The following is an 18,496-nucleotide window of genomic DNA, read 5'->3' on the forward strand; positions in this document are numbered from 1 at the left end:
ATACGCAAACATGTCTAAACCTGTTTTTGCTTTCTCATTATGGGGTATTGTGTGTAGATTAATGAGGAAAAATAATAATTTAATCCATTTTAGAGTAAGGCTGTAACGTAACAAAATGTGGAAAAAGGGAAGGGGTCTGAATACTTTCCGAATGCACTGTATACCAACATTGGCTTCATACCTGTTCAAACAACACACTCCAGGTGGTAGTATGCACCCTTTCAGTTTGTTTACCAACTCATAGACGAAGTAGAAGAAGAAATTGACTACTTCAAAATGGAAATGACCTCGATGGCATTGCCCATGCACTCACAGACGCCATAATGGGACATATACAAAGAGGAGAAGTCTAACTAAGTCTATAGTGTGTGCGTGTGTGGATGGGCCATCTTAAGTGTGTGCGTGGTTGCGGTTCTGCTCTCTGACAGAGAAAAGGCGTGCAGCTATTTTTATTCGTCTGGGAACAGGAGCCCCTTTGTGAAGCAGCTGCGGAGGAAAGGAAATTGATTGGAAGCTGACGTCCGCTCTGTAGAAATAGCGTTACTTACCGACATCCATCCACAACTTCTGACCCAATCAATCTATCAATACATACAGACTCACAACTGCTCAAAAAAGCCCTCAGAAAGCACAGTCGTACATCTAAAAAGGCTGATACACAATACACAGGCACACACACACTTACCCTCACACACATCTCTGTGTTACATTTGTGCACACACACTCAAGTTGGCCCATCCGCTCAGTAGCTTAAGCATGGGACTGGATGTGCTTCCTCCTCTGTTTGCATTCCTGGCCACATGACATTGCACAACCCTTTCATTTCTCTGAGCACTTGGTGTGTCTTGTTCTCTCTCTCTCTGTTTGTGTAGATCATCACTCCGTGTCGCCGGCTAATTCTGTGTGCGGAGAACAGGAAAGAGATGGAGGACTGGATGGCAGCCCTGAAGAGCGTTCAGAACAGAGAACACTTTGAGGTGAGGGCAAGGTCACAGATTCAGAGGTCAGGGGTCACTATTTTCTCCCTCTCTTCTCATCCAATCCCCCAGGGTACGTCCCAATAATCTCTACTTCCTCCTGAAGTGTGCACTCATACACTACTCCACATCAATTTTAAAGCATTGGATTGGTGTAACCATGGGCTAAAGGGAGTTTCCATATACCAGATAGGTGAACACAATGCTTTGGGAAAGCAGAGATACTTGTGACACCCCCTCTCAAATTGACCCCTGGACCCTACCCTCCTAGCCTAGGCACTTGTATGGAAGCTCCGATTTGACCTTTGGTAGGTTAGTTGGAAGTTTTGCCGTATCGTTATTGCCTTGCTAATACAGTGAGGGAAAAAAGTATTTGATCCCCTGCTGACTTTGTACGTTTGCTCACTGACAAAGACATGATCAGTCAATAATTTGAATGGTAGGTTTATTTGAACAGTGAGAGACAGAATAACAACAAAGAAATCCAGAAAAACGCATGTCAAAAATGTTATAAATTGATTTGCATTTTAATGAGGGAAATAAGTATTTGACCCCTCTGCAAAACATGACTTAGTATTTGGTGGCAAAACCCTTGTTGGCAATCACAGAGGTCAGACGTTTCTTGTAGTTGGCCACCAGGTTTGCACACATCTCAGGAGGGATTTTGTCCCACTCCTCTTTGCAGATCTTCTCCAAGTCATTAAGGTTTCGAGCCTGACGTTTGGCAACTCGAACCTTCAGCTCCCTCCACAGATTTTCTATGGGATTAAGGTCTGGAGACTGGCTAGGCCACTCCAGGACCTTAATGTGCTTCTTCTTGAGCCACTCCTTTGTTGCCTTGGCCGTGTGTTTTGGGTCATTGACATGATGGAATACCTATCCACGACCCATTTTCAATGCCCTGGCTGAGGGAAGGAGGTTGACACCCAAGATTTGACGGTACATGGCCACGTCCATCGTCCCTTTGATGCAGTGAAGTTGTCCTGTCCCCTTAGCAGAAAAACACCCCCAAAGCATAATGTTTCCACCTCCATGTTTGACGGTGGGGATGGTGTTCTTGAGGTCATAGGCAGCATTCCTCCTCCTCCAAACACGGCGAGTTGAGTTGATGCCAAAGAGCTCGATTTTGGTCTCATCTGACCACAACACTTTCACCCAGTTCTCCTCTGAATCATTCAGATGTTCATTGGCAAACTTCAGACGGGCCTGTATATGTGCTTTCTTAAGCAGGGGGACCTTGCGGGCGCTGCAGGATTTCAGTCCTTCACGGCGTAGTGTGTTACCAATTGTTTTCTTGGTGACTATGGTCCCAGCTGCCTTGAGATCATTGACAAGATCCTCCCGTGTAGTTCAGGGCTGATTCCTTACCGTTCTCATGATCATTGCAACTCCACAAGGTGAGATCTTGCATGGAGCCCCAGGCCGAGGGAGATTGACAGTTATTTTGTGTTTCTTCCATTTGCGAATAATCGCACCAACTGTTGTCACCTTCTCAACAAGCTGCTTGGCGATGGTCTTGTAGCAAATTCCAGCCTTGTGTAGGTCTACAATCTTGTCCCTGACATCCTTGGAGAGCTCTTTGGTCTTGGCCATGGTGGAGAGTTTGGAATCTGATTGATTGATTGCTTCTGTGGACAGGTGTCTTTTATACAGGTAACAAGCTGAGATTAGGAGCACTCCCTTTAAGAGTGTGCTCCTAATCTCAGCTCGTTACCTGTATAAAAGACACCTGGGAGCCAGAAATCTTTCTGATTGAGAGGTGGTCAAATACTTATTTCCCTCATTAAAATGCAAATCAATTTATAACATTTTTGACATGCGTTTTTCTGGATTTTTGTTGTTGTTATTTTGTCTCTCACTGTTCAAATATACCTACCATTAAAATGATAGACTGATCATTTCTTTGTCAGTGGGCAAACGTACCAAATCAGCAGGGGATCAAATACTTTTTTCCTTCACTGTAAATGTATATCTACGCTAATGTCTGCACTGGGTTTCTTAACCAGGGTCCTGTTGGACTGACGGGTGCAAACATTTTTTTATTATAGCCCAACACTAACACACCTGATTCAACTTCTCATCGAAACATTAAGCCTTTGATTAGTTGAATCAAGTGTAGCCTATTAGTGGTGGATAAGAAGAACAGAAATCTAATCATCTGTAGGGCCCCAGATCAGGGCTGCTTCCCAAATGGGACCCTATTTCCTATAAAGTGCACTACTACCTTTGACCAGGGCCCATAGGGCTCTGTATAGGGTGCCATTTGGGATGCAACCCAGGATGAAGAAATCCTGAAAGGAGTAGTGGTTAGGGGACGATTTAGGACTTATTTCCCCTCTCTTGTCTCCTCCCAGTCCACCCAGTATAGCATGGACCACTTCTCTGGGATGCATAACTGGTACGCCTGCTCCCACGCCCGCCCCACCTACTGCAATGTGTGCCGTGAGGCCCTCTCCGGAGTCACTTCGCACGGACTGTCCTGTGAAGGTACGTACCGCTCTGAACACATACACACTACCCTGGCTATATGCTAGCTAAAGGTTTTCACGGATCCACCTGTACCTGAATACCTGAGACCCAATCGGGAGGGAGGGAGGGAGAGAGGGAGAGAGAGAGATTCCCCCCCTCCCTCCAGGGCTCGGTTCTAGGCCCTCTTCTCTCTATACATCAAGTCACTCGGCTCCGTCATATCCTCACATTTAGTCACGGTAATTAGGCTTCTCCAAGCTCTGATGCTGCTGCTGGTCATTAGTAGCCTACCAAACTTGCTAATTGCCTGGTACTCAGCACTCTATTGTCACTCTAACATCAATGCAAATGTCTTCGAAAATCTAATCAAACACTTCATGAGAGCCCATGAGCACATGTTGCGCAACATTTCTATAGGCTATGCAATTTCACGAGAAAACAGAGTGATGGCCTCTACTAAAAAGAGGAGGATCCCATCAGCTTACTATAGGCTTACTATATTTCTTTCTCAACTTTCCTAATATTAAGCACATTGCTTATATTTACAACAGGAGTATAGCCTACCTGACTGGCATGAAAATGAACCACACGAAAAGCGTCCTCCATTCGCTATTTAAGTGCATAGATGACATGGGTTTTTTTCCCCACTGCCCCTATTTTGATACAGGTGCATGATAATGGTCCATTCTAAATCAAAACAAATTTCACACATACACTACCATTGAAAAGTTTGGGGTCACTTAGAAATGTCCATACATGAAATTAGTTTGAATAGAAAATATAGCAAAATGCATAGGAAATGTAGTCATTGACAAGGTTAGAAATAATGATTTTTAATATAAATAATAATTGTGTCCTTCAAACTTTGCTTTCGGCAAAGAATCCTCCATTTGTAGCAATTACAGCCTTGCAGACCTTTGGCATTCTAGTTGTCAATTTGTTGAGGTAATCTGAAGAGATTTCACCCCATGCTTCCTGCTCCCACAACAGCTCAATAGGGTTGAGATCCAGTGACTTTGCTGGCCACTCCATTATAGACAGAATACCAGCTGACTACTTCTTCCCTAAATAGTTATTGCATAGTTTGGAGCTGTGCGTTGGGTCACTGTACTGTTGTTGGAGGAAATTGGCTCCAATCAAGCGCCGTCCACAGGGTATGGCATGGTGTTGCAAAATGGAGTGATAGCCTTCCTTCTTCAAGATCCCTTTTACCCTGTACAAATCTCCCACTTTATCACCACCAAAGCACCCCTAGACCATCACATTGCCTCCACCATGCTTGACAGATGGCATCAAGCACTCCTCCAGCATCTTTTCATTTGGCCTGTGTCTCACAAATGTTCTTCTTTGTGATCCGAACGCCTCAAACTTCAATTCGTCTGTCCATATCACTTTTTTTGCAATCTTCCTCTGTCCAGTGTGTCTGTTTTTTTGCCCATCTTAATCTTTTCTTTTTATTGGCCAGTCTGAGATATGACTTTTTCTTTGCAACTCTGCCTAGAAGGTCAGCATCCCGGAGTCGCCTCTTCACTGTTGACGTTGAGACTGGTGTTTTGCGGGTACTGTTTAATGAAGCTGCCAGTTGAGGACCTGTGAGGTGTCTGTTTCTTAAACTAGACACTGTAATGTATTTGTCCTCTTGCTCAGTTGTGCACCGGGGCCTCCCACTCCTCTTTCTATTCTAGTTAGAGCCAGTTTGCGCTGTTCTGTGAAGGGAGTAGTACACAGCGTTGTACAAGATCTTCAGTTTCTTGGCAATTTCTCGCATGTAAAAGCCTTCATTTCTCAGAACAAGAATAGACTGACGAGTTTCAGAAGAAAGTTCTTTGTTTCTGGCCATTTTGAGCCTGTAATCGAACACACAATTGCTGATGCTCCAGATACTCAACTAGTCTCAAGAAGGCCAGTTTTATTGCTTCTTTAATCAGCACAACAGTTTTCATCTGTGCTAACATAATTGCAAAAGGGTTTTCTAATGATCAATTAGCCTTTTAAAATGATAAACTTGGATTAGCAAACACAACGTGCCATTGGAACAGAGGACTGATGGTTGCTGATAATGAGCCTCTGTACGCCTATGTAGATATTCCATAAAAAATCTGCCGTTTCCAGCTACAATAGCCATTTACATTAACAATGTCTACACTGTATTTCTGATGAATTTGATGTTATTTTAATGGATAAAAAAATTGCTTTTCTTTTGAATACAAGGACATTTCTAAGTGACCCCAAACTTTTGAACGGTAGTGTATATTATTTTGTATATGTAAAGACAAGATTAAATCAAGAATAGTCTGATGGGTGACAATATTAGCCTATCACTTGTGAATTATATATTTTCACTTGTGAATGATGCCCAGCATAAGAAACAATGCCTTTTTTTTGCGACTTTTTCTAATCATAGTCGCACACCTCATAGCCCTTAGGCCTATATGTTTTGATAAGGTTTGTATCACAACTAAAGTGGCAAAATAACTTCTTAAAATGAAGCACATTAATCCACTTTACAAGGGGTGTAGAGCCTAACTGGCATACATAAGCAGCGCGTGAGTTTGGGGAAGATAATTTTCACCATAAAAATGCACCTTTATAATAAAATCATTACATGAATAATTTAATTTGCAGTCACTTTTGATAACATTTTATCAACATTTTAAGCTAAACGTTCTGATCTGTTGCGTCAGCCACATCGCGTGAAAAGTTTTTTGGGATGCTAGTGGTTGTATTAATTTGGGATCTATCGCATCCCACAACTGTCCCAGACTATGTTTGGAATATGTATTTATTGCACAGAATAGAATAGGTCAACTTTTGTACTATGGGGGATAGTAGATTGACATAGGCTAGTGCTTTTGCTGTTCGTTAGGCTTACTCATCTTGTTGACTGATGAAAAGTAAATGTGGACAGTTCTTCCAATATCTTCAAAATGCACCTCGGAATTGGATAAGGACGCGCGCAATTGCGTCCCCGATGTGTCTGTCTTCACTTGTAGCCTGTGAGAAAGACACGATCACGTGATGGAGAGCCATGTGAGTGAGAGGTGATTCGGCGCACTCAGGGAGAAGGGCACAACGGCCACTGGCTGCAAAAGGCATGGATTTTTGTAGGGTGTATTACGGCCACACAAAGGGGATGCCGCCATGAAATTCTAGGCATTATCAAGTGCTTGTCAAATTGTGAATGAGAGACTGATGTAGAGTGTACAGCCTGCGTCAAAAAACAAAGCAGAGCTCATGCCTTTCAAGCAACTTTTTTTTAAATCATCATTAGTTGCATCATGCAGCCTTACAATGTATTAAAAATCAAAACATATAGCCCAATGTTTGTAGAACAACTAAAGTTACATTAATAACTCTAAAGTAAGCAGATAGGAATACCTATTTATTTGTTAACCGCTCAACACAGAATAGCTGTATGTGCGCACTCCCTCAAATCGTTTGGAGAAAATATCCTTTCTATTTTATTCAGCTTTGTTCAATTGTATTCTTCATACTATAAAATAATGCCACGGAATTCTAAGCAAATCTTGTCTGCTAAATGAACTAGTGTAGCCCACAGCCATTTGTCATAGCCAGATCAGGACCTAACATAAGGACAACTCAGAGTATGCTATTCTGTTCTTCTGAAATAGACTACATTTTCTTCATATCATGCTTCTTTAGACCTGTCTAAAATAAATAATGGATTTATTGTGAAGGTGTAGGCTACATTACATGGATTTATTAGACTTTTTAAAATGTGGATGTTCCAAAGGTCTGCATCAGAGGCTTGTAGGCTATGTGTGGAAGCCAGTAGATGCTAAATGTGGCCTGCCCGCTCAAAGACCTCTCTGTCACGGTTGACAACTCCAGTCGCCCACCCAGAGTGCAAAGAACCTTGGCGTGACCCTGGACAACACCCTGTCGTTCTCTGCAAACATCAAAGCAGTGACCCGCTTCTGCAGGTTCGTACTTTACAATATCCGTAGAGTACGACCCTACATCACACAGGAAGCGGCGCAGGTCCTAATCCAGGCACTTGTCCTCTCCCGTCTGGACTACTGCAACTCGCTTTTGGCTGGGCTCCCCGCTTGTGCCATCAAACTCCTGCAACTTATCCAGAACACTGCAGCCCACCTGGTTTTCAACCTTCCCAAGTTCTCTCATGTCACCCTGCTCCTCCGCACACTCCACTGACTTCCAGTCGAAGCTCGCATCCACTACAAGACCATGGTGCTTACCTACGGAACAGCAAGAGAAACTGCCCCCCCTACCTTCAGGCTATGCTCAAACCCTACACGCTAACCAAAGCACTGAGTTCTGCCACCTCAGGTCTCTTGGCCCTCCCACCCCTACTGGAGGGCAGCTCCCGCTCAGCCCAGTCCAAGCTCTTCTCTGTCCTGGCACCCCAGTTGTGGAACCAGCTTCCCCCTGAAGCTAGGACAGCAGAGTCCCTGCCCATCTTCCGAAAACATCTGAAACCCTACCTCTTCAAACAGTATCTTAAATAATCCTCCTCCTCACCTCACTATATTTTGTGGTTTTGGCTCTGTACTCCAGCACTTTGGAAATGATACAATGACTATGAGGTTAAAGTGCAGCCTGTCAGCTTTAATTAGAGGGTATTTTCATTAATATCGGGTGAACCGTTTAGAAATTACAGCACTATTTGTACATAGTCCATCCATTTTAGGGAACAAGATTGAGAAAGTTAGACGCACAAATATCATAACCCCCCCCAAAAAATGCTAACCTCTCCTGTTATTGTAATGGTGAGGTTAGCATGTCTTGGGGGTATGATATTTGTGGCTAACTTTCTCACTCATTATTATTCCCGATTTATTCTGGATTATCCGTAATCATGGTTGCATCTACATTCATGTAGAAGTGTTTAGAAATATATTATATTATTATTTACAATAAAAGTGATTAAAATGACACAATTATTTACCATTAATTTCTAATGAGCACAAAATAATCTGAAACCCAACCAAAACAAACAGCAAATGCATCCAGCTAATTTGTTGAGTCACAAGCTTGATGTAGTCATTGCATGCTATGAATATGGGACCAAATACTTTACTTTTTACTACTTTAAAACACATTTAAGGGAATTTGTCCCAATACTTTTGGTCCCCTAAAATGGGGGGACTATATACAAAAAGTGCCTTAAACTTAAGGCTGACAGTCAGCACTTTAACCTCATAGTAATTATATACAGTAATTTCAGTGCTGGAGTAGTAAGTCGCTCTGGATAAGAGCGTCTGCTAAATGACTAAAATGTAAAATGTAAATGAGTAGAGTCATAACAACAAAGAATCTGTCACTGTCCCGGTACTTTTGGAGCTCACTGTATGTGATTGCATCTCAATTAATTGAAGCAATGAAATGATTGTTATTTTCAAATACAATCTCTTTTTGGGCTTACTTGTGGTTCATTTGCCGTGTTCAAATGATTATAATTATGTTCCAGCCTCCCGACCTGCCGCTCTGATAAAAATCAGCCCGCAGCTGAATCTTGTTGCCTACCCCTGCCCTAGAGGGTTGTGACTGTCCTTCCCCAACACCCACCACTCAAAGCTACTTCTTTCCAAACGGCCTATTACAGCACAACTATACCTCCACTCCCCCTATATACACACACACACTCCAAAAGCTAGAGTCACCTGCCAAAAGCCATAAACGGACTTAAAAGGGGACCATTGTTCATTCTGAGAGAGGAATTGCTGCTTTTCTTCAGTTAACCCCAGATGCTGGCACATACATCTGACACTGTCCCAGACCCTTTATCTTCTCCAAAAAGCTCAAAAACATACATCTCTCCTCTTGGCTTTCTTAGAAGGAGCCTCAGGAATGTATATGGAGCTCAGTAGGGGGAGAATGATCCAAAATTGCTGTATATCACAGTTTGGGCCTTGAAGGCACATTGTATCATTGTGGAAAGTGGGTTAAACTGCTGCTGCTGATCTGTCCCAAATGCCCCCTATTCCCTGTGTAGTGCGCTACTTTGGCCTCATTGGACTCTGGTCAAAGTAGTGCACTATATAAGGAATAAGGCCATTTGGGATGCTCACTACATCTGTTCACGCAACACTGTAATGCAATGCGTCAAGGAAGTGAAATGCTATAGCCAACACATAGTATCAGGGTGATGTTTAGTAACTTCACCCTCGTGTTATTCTATCCAAACCTCACTGTCAAAGGTAATGTTATCTATCTAACACACCATCTGTCTCTGTGTACTGGTGTAACGCTAAATCAGTGTGCGTCTGTGCGTCTGTCTCTTTGTCTGTGTGTGTGTGTGTGTGTGTCAATCTGATGCATTTCTCCTTCCCACAGTGTGTAAATTCAAGGCCCACAAACGTTGTGCTGTCCGAGCCACTAACAACTGCAAGTGGACTACTCTGGCATCCATTGGGAAGGACATCATCGAAGATGAGGATGGGGTGAGTGCTAATCTTGGGTCAGTTTTGCATCTTCCCCACTAATGGTTGAGGTTAGGATTGGGGGAGGGAAAGCTGATCCTAGATCTGTACCTAGGGGAAACTTCACCCCGGAGCTGTGTGAGGGCTCCTCAAAAATGGGGTTACTGTTCAGAGATGTCCCCTGTACCCCTGCTAGAGAGGATTGCAGTACAGCTGGTTTATTAAACATAATTGTACATTATGCAAAAGCATACATAAAATAAAATGTTAGTTTTATGAAGACATATTGTGCAACCTACACATTTACACTGAACAATAATATAAGCGCAACATGTAAAGTGTTAGTCCCCTATTTCATGAGCTAAAATAAAAGATCCCAGAAATGTTCCAAAGCGTATTTCTCTCAAATTTTTGCCACATATTTCTTTCCGCCCCTGTTAGTGAGCATTCACCTGACAGGTGTGGCCAATCAAGAAGCTGATTAAACAGCATGATCATTACACAGGTCCACCAGGCCACTTTAAAATGTGCAGTTTTGTCAAACAACACAATGCCACAGATGTCTCAAGTTTTGAGGGAGCGTACAATTGGCATGCTGACTGCAGGAATGTCCACCAGAGCTGTTGCCAAATAATTTAATGTTAATTTCTCTACCATAAGCCACCTGAATCCCAGTTTCAACAGTACCGGCAGATGGCAGATAGCGTGTATGGTTTCTTGTGGGCGAGCGGTTTGCTGATGTCACCGTTGTGAACAGTTTGCCCCATGGTGGCGGTGGGGGTATGGGCAGGCATAAGCTATGGACAACGAACACAATTGCATTTTATGGATGGCAATTTGAATGCACAGAGATACCATGACGAGATCCTGAGGCCAATTGTCGTGCCATTCATCCGCCGTCATCACCTCATGTTTCAGCATGATAATGCACTGCCCCATGTCGCAAGGATCTGTACACAATTCCTGGAAGCTGAAAATGTCCCAGTTCTTCCATGGCCTGCATACTCATCAGACATGTCACCCATTGAGCATGTTTGGGATGCTCTGGATCGACGTGTACGAAAGCATGTTACAGTTCCCGCCAATATCCAGCAACTTCGCACAGCCAACTTCCACAGGCCACAATCAACAGTCTGATCAACTCTATGAGAAGGAGATGTTGCGCTGCATGAGGCAAATGGTGGTCACACCAGATACTGACTGGTTTTATGATCCACAACCCTACTTTTTGTTTTTTAAGGGATCTGTGACCAACAGATGCATGTCTGTATTCCCAGTCATGTGAAATCCATAGATTAGGGTCTAATGAATTTATTTCAATTTACTGATTTCATTATATGAACTGTAACTCAGTAAAATCTTTGAAATTGTTGCATGTTGCGTTTATAATTTGTTGTCTATGGGCAAAGGATGGTTGCCCTCTCTCAGTGGTGTAAAGTACTTAAGTAAAAATACTTTAAAGTTCTACTTAAGTAGTTTTTTTACTTGACTATTTATATTTTGGACTACTTTTACTTCACTACATTCCTAAAGAAAATAATGTACTTTTTACTCCATACGTTTTTCCCGACACCCAAAAGTACTCGTTACATTTTCAATGCTTAGCAGGACAGGAAAATGGTCCAATTCAATCACTTATCAAGAGAACATCCCTGGTCATACCTACTGCCTCTGATCTGGAGGACTCACTAAACACAAATGCTTTGTTTGTAAATTATGTCTGCATGTTGTAGTGTGCCCCTGGCTATCTGTAAATTTAAAAATATATATATATACAGTGGGGGAAAAAAGTATTTAGTCAGCCACCAATTGTGCAAGTTCTCCCACTTAAAAAGATGAGAGAGGCCTGTAATTTTCATCATAGGTACACGTCAACTATGACAGACAAAATGAGAAAAGAAAATCCAGAAAATCACATTGTAGGATTTTTAATGAATTTATTTGCAAATTATGGTGGAAAATAAGTATTTGGTCAATAACAAAAGTTTCTCAATACTTTGTTATATACCCTTTGTTGGCAATGACACAGGTCAAACGTTTTCTGTAAGTCTTCACGAGGTTTTCACATACTGTTGCTGGTATTTTGGCCCATTCCTCCAAGCAGATCTCCTCTAGAGCAGTGATGTTTTGGGGCTGTCGCTGGGCAACACGGACTTTCAACTCCCTCCAAAGATTTTCTATGGGGTTGAGATCTGGAGACTGGCTAGGCCACTCCAGGACCTTGAAATGCTTCTTACGAAGCCACTCCTTCGTTGCCCGGGCGGTGTGTTTGGGATCATTGTCATGCCGAAAGACCCAGCCACGTTTCATCTTCAATGCCCTTGCTGATGGAAGGAGGTTTTCACTCAAAATCTAACGATACATGGCCCCATTCATTCTTTCCTTTACACGGATCAGTCGTCCTGGTCCCTTTGCAGAAAAACAGCCCCAAAGCATGATGTTTCCACCCCCATGCTTCACAGTAGGTATGGTGTTCTTTGGATGCAACTCAGCATTCTTTGTCCTCCAAACACAACGAGTTGAGTTTTTACCAAAAAGTTATATTTTGGTTTCATCTGACCATATGACATTCTCCCAATCCTCTTCTGGATCATCCAAATGCACTCTAGCATTACTGGCTTAAGCAGGGGGACACGTCTGGCACTGCAGGATTTGAGTCCCTAGCGGCGTAGTGTGTTACTGATGGTAGGCTTTGTTACTTTGGTCCCAGCTCTCTGCAGGTCATTCACTAGGTCCCCCTGTGTGGTTCTGGGATTTTTGCTCACCGTTCTTGTGATCATTTTGACCCGACGGGGTGAGATCTTGCGTGAAGCCCCAGATCGAGGGAGATTATCAGTGGTCTTGTATGTCTTCCATTTCCTAATAATTGCTCCCACAGTTGATTTCTTCAAACCAAGCTGCTTACCTATTGCAGATTCAGTCTTCCCAGCCTGGTGCAGGTCTACAATTTTGTTTCTGGTGTCCTTTGACAGCTCTTTGGTCTTGGCCATAGTGGAGTTTGGAGTGTGACTGTTTGAGGTTGTGGACAGTTGTCTTTTATACTGATAACAAGTTCAAACAGGTGCCATTAATACAGGTAACGAGTGGAGGACAGAGGAGCCTCTTAAAGGAGAAGTTACAGGTCTGTGAGAGCCAGAAATCTTGCTTGTTTGTAGGTGACCAAATACTTATTTTCCATCATAATTTGCAAATAAATTCATAAAAAATCCTACAATGTGATTTTCTGGATTTTCTTTCCTCAATTTGTCTGTCATAGTTGACGTGTACCTATGATGAAAATTACAGGCCTCTCTCATCTTTTTAAGTGGGAGAACTTGCACAATTGGTGGCTGACTAAATACTTTTTTTCCCCACTGTATATTTATACTTTTACTTTTGATACTTGAATATATTTTTGCAATTAAATGTACTTTTGATACTTAAGTATATTTAAAACCAAATACTTTTAGACTTTTACTCAAGTAGTATTTTTCTGGGTGACTTTCACTTTTACTTGAGTCATTTTCTAAGGTATCTTTACATTTACTCAAGTATGACAATTGAGTACTTTTTCCACCACTGCCCTCTCTCTATCTCCCCTTTTCTCCCTCTTTCTCGTTCTGTCTCTCTCTCTCAATTCAATTCTAAAAGCTTTATTGGCATGAAAAGTGTAACCACATAGTGTTGCCAAAGCAAACATATAGAAACATTTTAAGTCAATGATGACAGAAATAAATACTTGCTGAATATAACAGTGACTTCTCCCTCACTGTAGATCTCTATGCCTCACCAGTGGCTGGAGGGCAACCTGCCGGTCAGTGCTAAGTGTACAGTGTGTGACAAGACGTGTGGCAGTGTGCTCCGACTGCAGGATTGGCGCTGCCTCTGGTGCAAGGCCATGGTGAGTCTGCATCCGTGTGCATGCGTATTTGGGTGGTGCTTCTTTGGGGATATTTTTGAGGGTTAAGTGTGAATCGGATAAGTGCAAACTGCATTACTATACTTTTCAGCTGCCACAATACAGTAGAACTTTTTTTTCTGCATGCACTGACTTTTGATACATTCACAAAAGTCACAAGGCCATTGTACATATCAGGGTGTTGACTGTATATACTTGTCGTAATGCTCTGTGTAGTGTGACTAAAAAGAAAGTGTGTGTGTGTGTGTCGATGTCCAGGTGCACACGGTGTGTAAGGAGCAGCTGTCCAGTAAGTGTCCCTTGGGGCAGTGTAAGGTGTCGGTCATCCCCCCCACAGCCCTCAACAGCATCGACTCCGACGGTGAGTTCTCTCCGGGGTCAAGTTTCCCCTAGGTACAGATCTAGGATCAGCTTTCCATCTCCCAATCCTAACCTTAACCATTACTGTGGAAAATGCTAAACTGAGCCAAGATCAGGGGCAACTTCACTTTACACCTGTGTTTGTGGGTGAACAGGACATATAGGGATGTCTACATGACCGGCCAGGGTAGTGTTCATTAGGCCTAGGGTTGCAAAATTCTAAACTTTCCAAAAATTCCCAGGTTTTCCAGAAATCCCGGTTGGAAGACTCCCGGAATCAGAAGGGAATAAGCACGAAATTCCTAATTTTTCACACAAACAAATAGCTAAACCTGGACATTTCTGGAAGGTTAACGTAGAAAAACGCTTTAAAATAAGCTCTTTCTTATTAGATGTTAGGGGCTGGTTTCCCAGATTAGATTAAGTTTAGTCCTGAACTAAAAAGCATTCTCCATTCATCTGTGTCCGGGAAATCGACCCTAGAAGTTCAGGTGTGTGCCGGAGTCTGGTATAGCGGTGAAAGCTCCCGACTCCGGACCTTGTTTACCCTCCTGGCAATGGGGTTTTGAAGCTGTTCCTGTCTGTGATCCTCTATGTGCCGGTCATTGGTCCTCATCTGCCGGTAATTGGTCCTCATCTGCCTGTCATTGGTCCTCATCTGCCTGTTATTGGTTCTCATTGGTCCTCATCTGCCTGTTATTGGTCCTCATTGTTCCTCATCTGCCTCATTGATCCTCAGGATTCTGGAAGGCCACCTGCCCTCCCTCCTGCACCAGCCCTCTCCTGGTGTTCGTCAACAGTAAGAGCGGAGACAACCAGGGCATCAAGTTCCTGCGCCGCTTTAAACAGCTGCTCAACCCCGCCCAAGTCTTTGACCTCATGAACGGGGGGCCGCACCTCGGGTGAGTCTGCCCTGTGTGCGTGCGTGCATGCATGCGTCTGACATGGCTGTGTGTGTTTCCGACGGCACTGTGTGTATTGCTGCTTGTCTTAGAGGGCTCTCTTCTGTGTCTCTCCTAGTTTGCGGCTCTTCCAGAAGTTCGACACGTTCCGGATCCTGGTGTGTGGGGGCGACGGCAGCGTGGGCTGGGTCCTCTCTGAGATCGACACTCTGACGCTGCACAAACAGGCAAGTTCACCCTCTCCATCTGCACTGAGCTGAAAATAAGCGTCCACTGACTCTTGGGCTCTTTCTCAATTCGTGTTTCCTCGATTACTCATGTTCTTGGACATCAGACTTTCTCATCAATGGGTTTTGGGAAGGAGGCGAGGAGCGGAATCGGGGAAAGATGAATTGGGAAAAAGCATTGGCTGCTCTCCCATCATCCCTAAGCAAGCCCTGAGCCTAGCAGGCAGCTCTGGCTACTGTGCCAGTTAGCCACTCTCATGTTTCCCTTGTCCCTCTTTCAACAATCTAGTAACAAAGATACAGTTTTGTCACACTGCCTGCCTCTATTAGATAGATAGACAGATAAACAGACAGACGCTGCCCTCTGCTGGTTGTAAGGTACACACAGTCCTGGCTTTCCGGGCTCTGTGTTCACATACAGTGGGGGAAAAAAGTATTTAGTCAGCCACCAATTGTGCAAGTTCTCCCACTGCTCTAGAGGAGATCTGCATGGAGGAATGGGCCAAAATACCAGCAACAGTGTGTGAAAACCTTGTGAAGACTTACAGAAAACGTTTGACCTGTGTCATTGCCAACAAAGGGTATATAACAAAGTATTGAGAAACTTTTGTTATTGACCAAATACTTATTTTCCACCATAATTTGCAAATAAATTCATAAAAAATCCTACAATGTGATTTTCAGGAAAAAAAAATCTCATTTTGTCTGTCATAGTTGACGTGTACCTATGATGAAAATTACAGGCCTCTCTCATCTTTTTAAGTGGGAGAACTTGCACAATTGGTGGCTGACTAAATACTTTTTTCCCCCACTGTATATTCGTTTTTCTCGATTGCTTGAACACATTTCTCGAAACAGGGTTCACATTTGCAAAACAGTTACCTCAGCCCGCTAAACTGAAGTGCGTTTGCCAAAACAACACATTTCTCTTTCGAAATACACTAACACAATCAACTTAAAATACCTATCACAAAATAACTCTTATCAAAACAGTATCATTTGTCGTTTAATGAGAAGAGGACTTCTGCAACATCTTAGAGCATATAATACATGTGACAAAACAAGCTGAATCCATCAAAACAGTGTCATTTGTCAGTGAATGAGTAGGTAATTTCACCATTCAATAGATAATGGCTCAACAAATACTACACTGAACAAAAATAAACGCAACATGTAATGTGTTGGTCCCATTTTTAATTTTAAAAAATCCAAAAATGTTCCATACGCACAAAAAGCTTATTTCTATAAAATGTAGTACAAAAATGTGTTTACATCCCTATTAGTGAGCATTTCTCCTTAGCCAAGATAATCCATCCACCTGACAGGTGTGGCATATCAAGAAGCTGATTAAACAACATGATCATTACACAGGTGCACCTTGTGCTGGGGACAATAAAAGGCCACTATAAGAGTTTTGTCACAACATAATGCCACAGATGTCTCAGGTTTTGAGGGAGCGTGAAATTGGCATGCTGACTGCAGGAATGTCCACCAGAGCTGTTGCCAGAGAATTGAATGTTCATTTATCGATGGCAATTTGAATGCTCATTTTTTTTACGGTATCTGTGACCAACAGATGCATATCTGTATTCCCAGTCATGTGAAATCCATAAATTAGGGTCTAATGAATTTATTTAAATTGACTGATTTCCTCATATGAACCGGAACTCAGTAAAATCAAAGCAATTGTTGCATGTTCCGTTTATATTTTTGTTCAGTATATTAATTGTGTTTTGTTTGGAGCGCTCCTGTCAATGTTGAGTAAGGACGCAAACCTGATTACGCATAGAAGTAAGCCTAGGCTAGTCTGTTTCTACATTCGTTGAGAATGACAGTAGTTCCTCAATGTAGCCTATTTGAATGTAGCCAGTGATAACCACTGTGTGTGAAAGGGAAAACAAATGTCATGCTCTGATCTGGTGGAAACATCATAAAATACGCCTACCTGATTACTTCTTATCCCTTGCGCAAATACATTTACATTACATTTTAGTCATTTAGCAGACGCTCTTATCCAGAGCGACTTACAGTTAGTGAGTGAATACATTATTTGTATTTTTTTTATACTTTCCCCCCGTGGTAATCGAACCCACAACCCTGGCATTGCAAACGCCATGCTCTACCAACTGAGGTACATCCCTGCCGGCCATTCCCTCCCCTACCCTGGACGACGCTGGGCCAATTGTGCGCCGCCCCATGGGTCTCCCGGTCACGGCAGGCTACGACAGAGCCTGGATTCGAACCAGGATCTCTAGTGGCACAGCTAGCACTGCAATGCAGTGCCTTAGACCAAATAAATAGCCTATAGCTGTGTCCAGTGGTGGAAAAAGTACACAATTGTCATACTTGAGTAAAAGTAAAGATACCTTAATAGAAAATGACTAAAGTGAAAGTCACCCAGTAAAATACTACTTGAGTAAAAGTCTGAAAGTATTTGTTTTGAAATATACTTAAGTATCAAAAGTAAATGTAATTGCTAAAATATACTTAAGTATCAAAAGTAAAAGTACAAATCATTTCAAAGTCCTTATATTAAGCAAACCAGATGGTGCCATTTTCATGTTTTTTTAATTTACGGAAAGCCAGGGGCACACTCCAACACTCAGACATCATTTACAAGCATTTGTGTTTAGTGAGCCGCCAGATTAGAGGCAGTAGGGATGACCAGGGATTTTCTCTTGATAATTGTGTGAATTGGACCCTTTTCCTGTCCTGCTAAGCATAAAAAATGTAACGAGAACTTTTGGGTGTCAGGGAAAATGTATGGCATAAAAAGTAAATTATTTTCTTTAGTAATGTAGTGAAGTAAAAGTAAAAGTTGTCAAAAATATAAATAGTAAAGTACAGATACCCCAAAAAACGACTTAAGTAGTACTTTAAAGTATTTTTACTTAAGTACTTTACACCACTGGCTGTGTCTGTCCGGAGCTCAGGGCACGGGAAATCTCTGAGGGTCACACAACACAATGCCACAGATGTCTCAAGTTTTAAGGGAGCGAGAAATTGGCATGCTGACTGCAGGAATGTCCACCAGAGCTGTTGCCAGAGAATTTAATGTTAATTTCTCTACCATAAGCTGCCTCCAACGTCATTTTAGAGAATTTGGCAGTACGTCCAACCGGCCTCACAACTGCAGACCACGTGTAACCACGCCAGCCCTCCAACATCCGGCTTCTTCACCTGCAGGATCGTCTGAGGGGGGGTGCTGAGGAGTATTTATGTCTGTAATAAAGCCCTTTTGTGGGAAAAAACTCATTCT

At 42.7% G+C, this 18,496-nt stretch overlaps 1 protein-coding gene across 1 annotated transcript in view; it reads left to right on the forward strand.

Annotated features, from left to right (window-relative positions):
- LOC311105995 (diacylglycerol kinase delta-like) overlaps positions 1-18,496 on the forward strand; it is a 91,803-nt gene that overhangs the window by 19,588 nt on the left and 53,719 nt on the right. The window contains exons 3-9 of the mRNA XM_084148249.1: positions 873-977; positions 3,332-3,464; positions 9,765-9,871; positions 13,605-13,730; positions 14,007-14,109; positions 14,848-15,010; positions 15,129-15,237. Coding sequence (XP_084004375.1) covers positions 924-977; positions 3,332-3,464; positions 9,765-9,871; positions 13,605-13,730; positions 14,007-14,109; positions 14,848-15,010; positions 15,129-15,237 — 795 coding nt within the window. The 5' untranslated portion in view covers positions 873-923. The remainder of the gene's footprint in view (positions 1-872; positions 978-3,331; positions 3,465-9,764; positions 9,872-13,604; positions 13,731-14,006; positions 14,110-14,847; positions 15,011-15,128; positions 15,238-18,496) is intronic.

Source organism: Coregonus lavaretus (genome assembly GCF_964263955.1).
Source record: "Coregonus lavaretus genome assembly, chromosome: 30".
Taxonomy (NCBI): Eukaryota; Metazoa; Chordata; class Actinopteri; order Salmoniformes; family Salmonidae; genus Coregonus; species Coregonus lavaretus.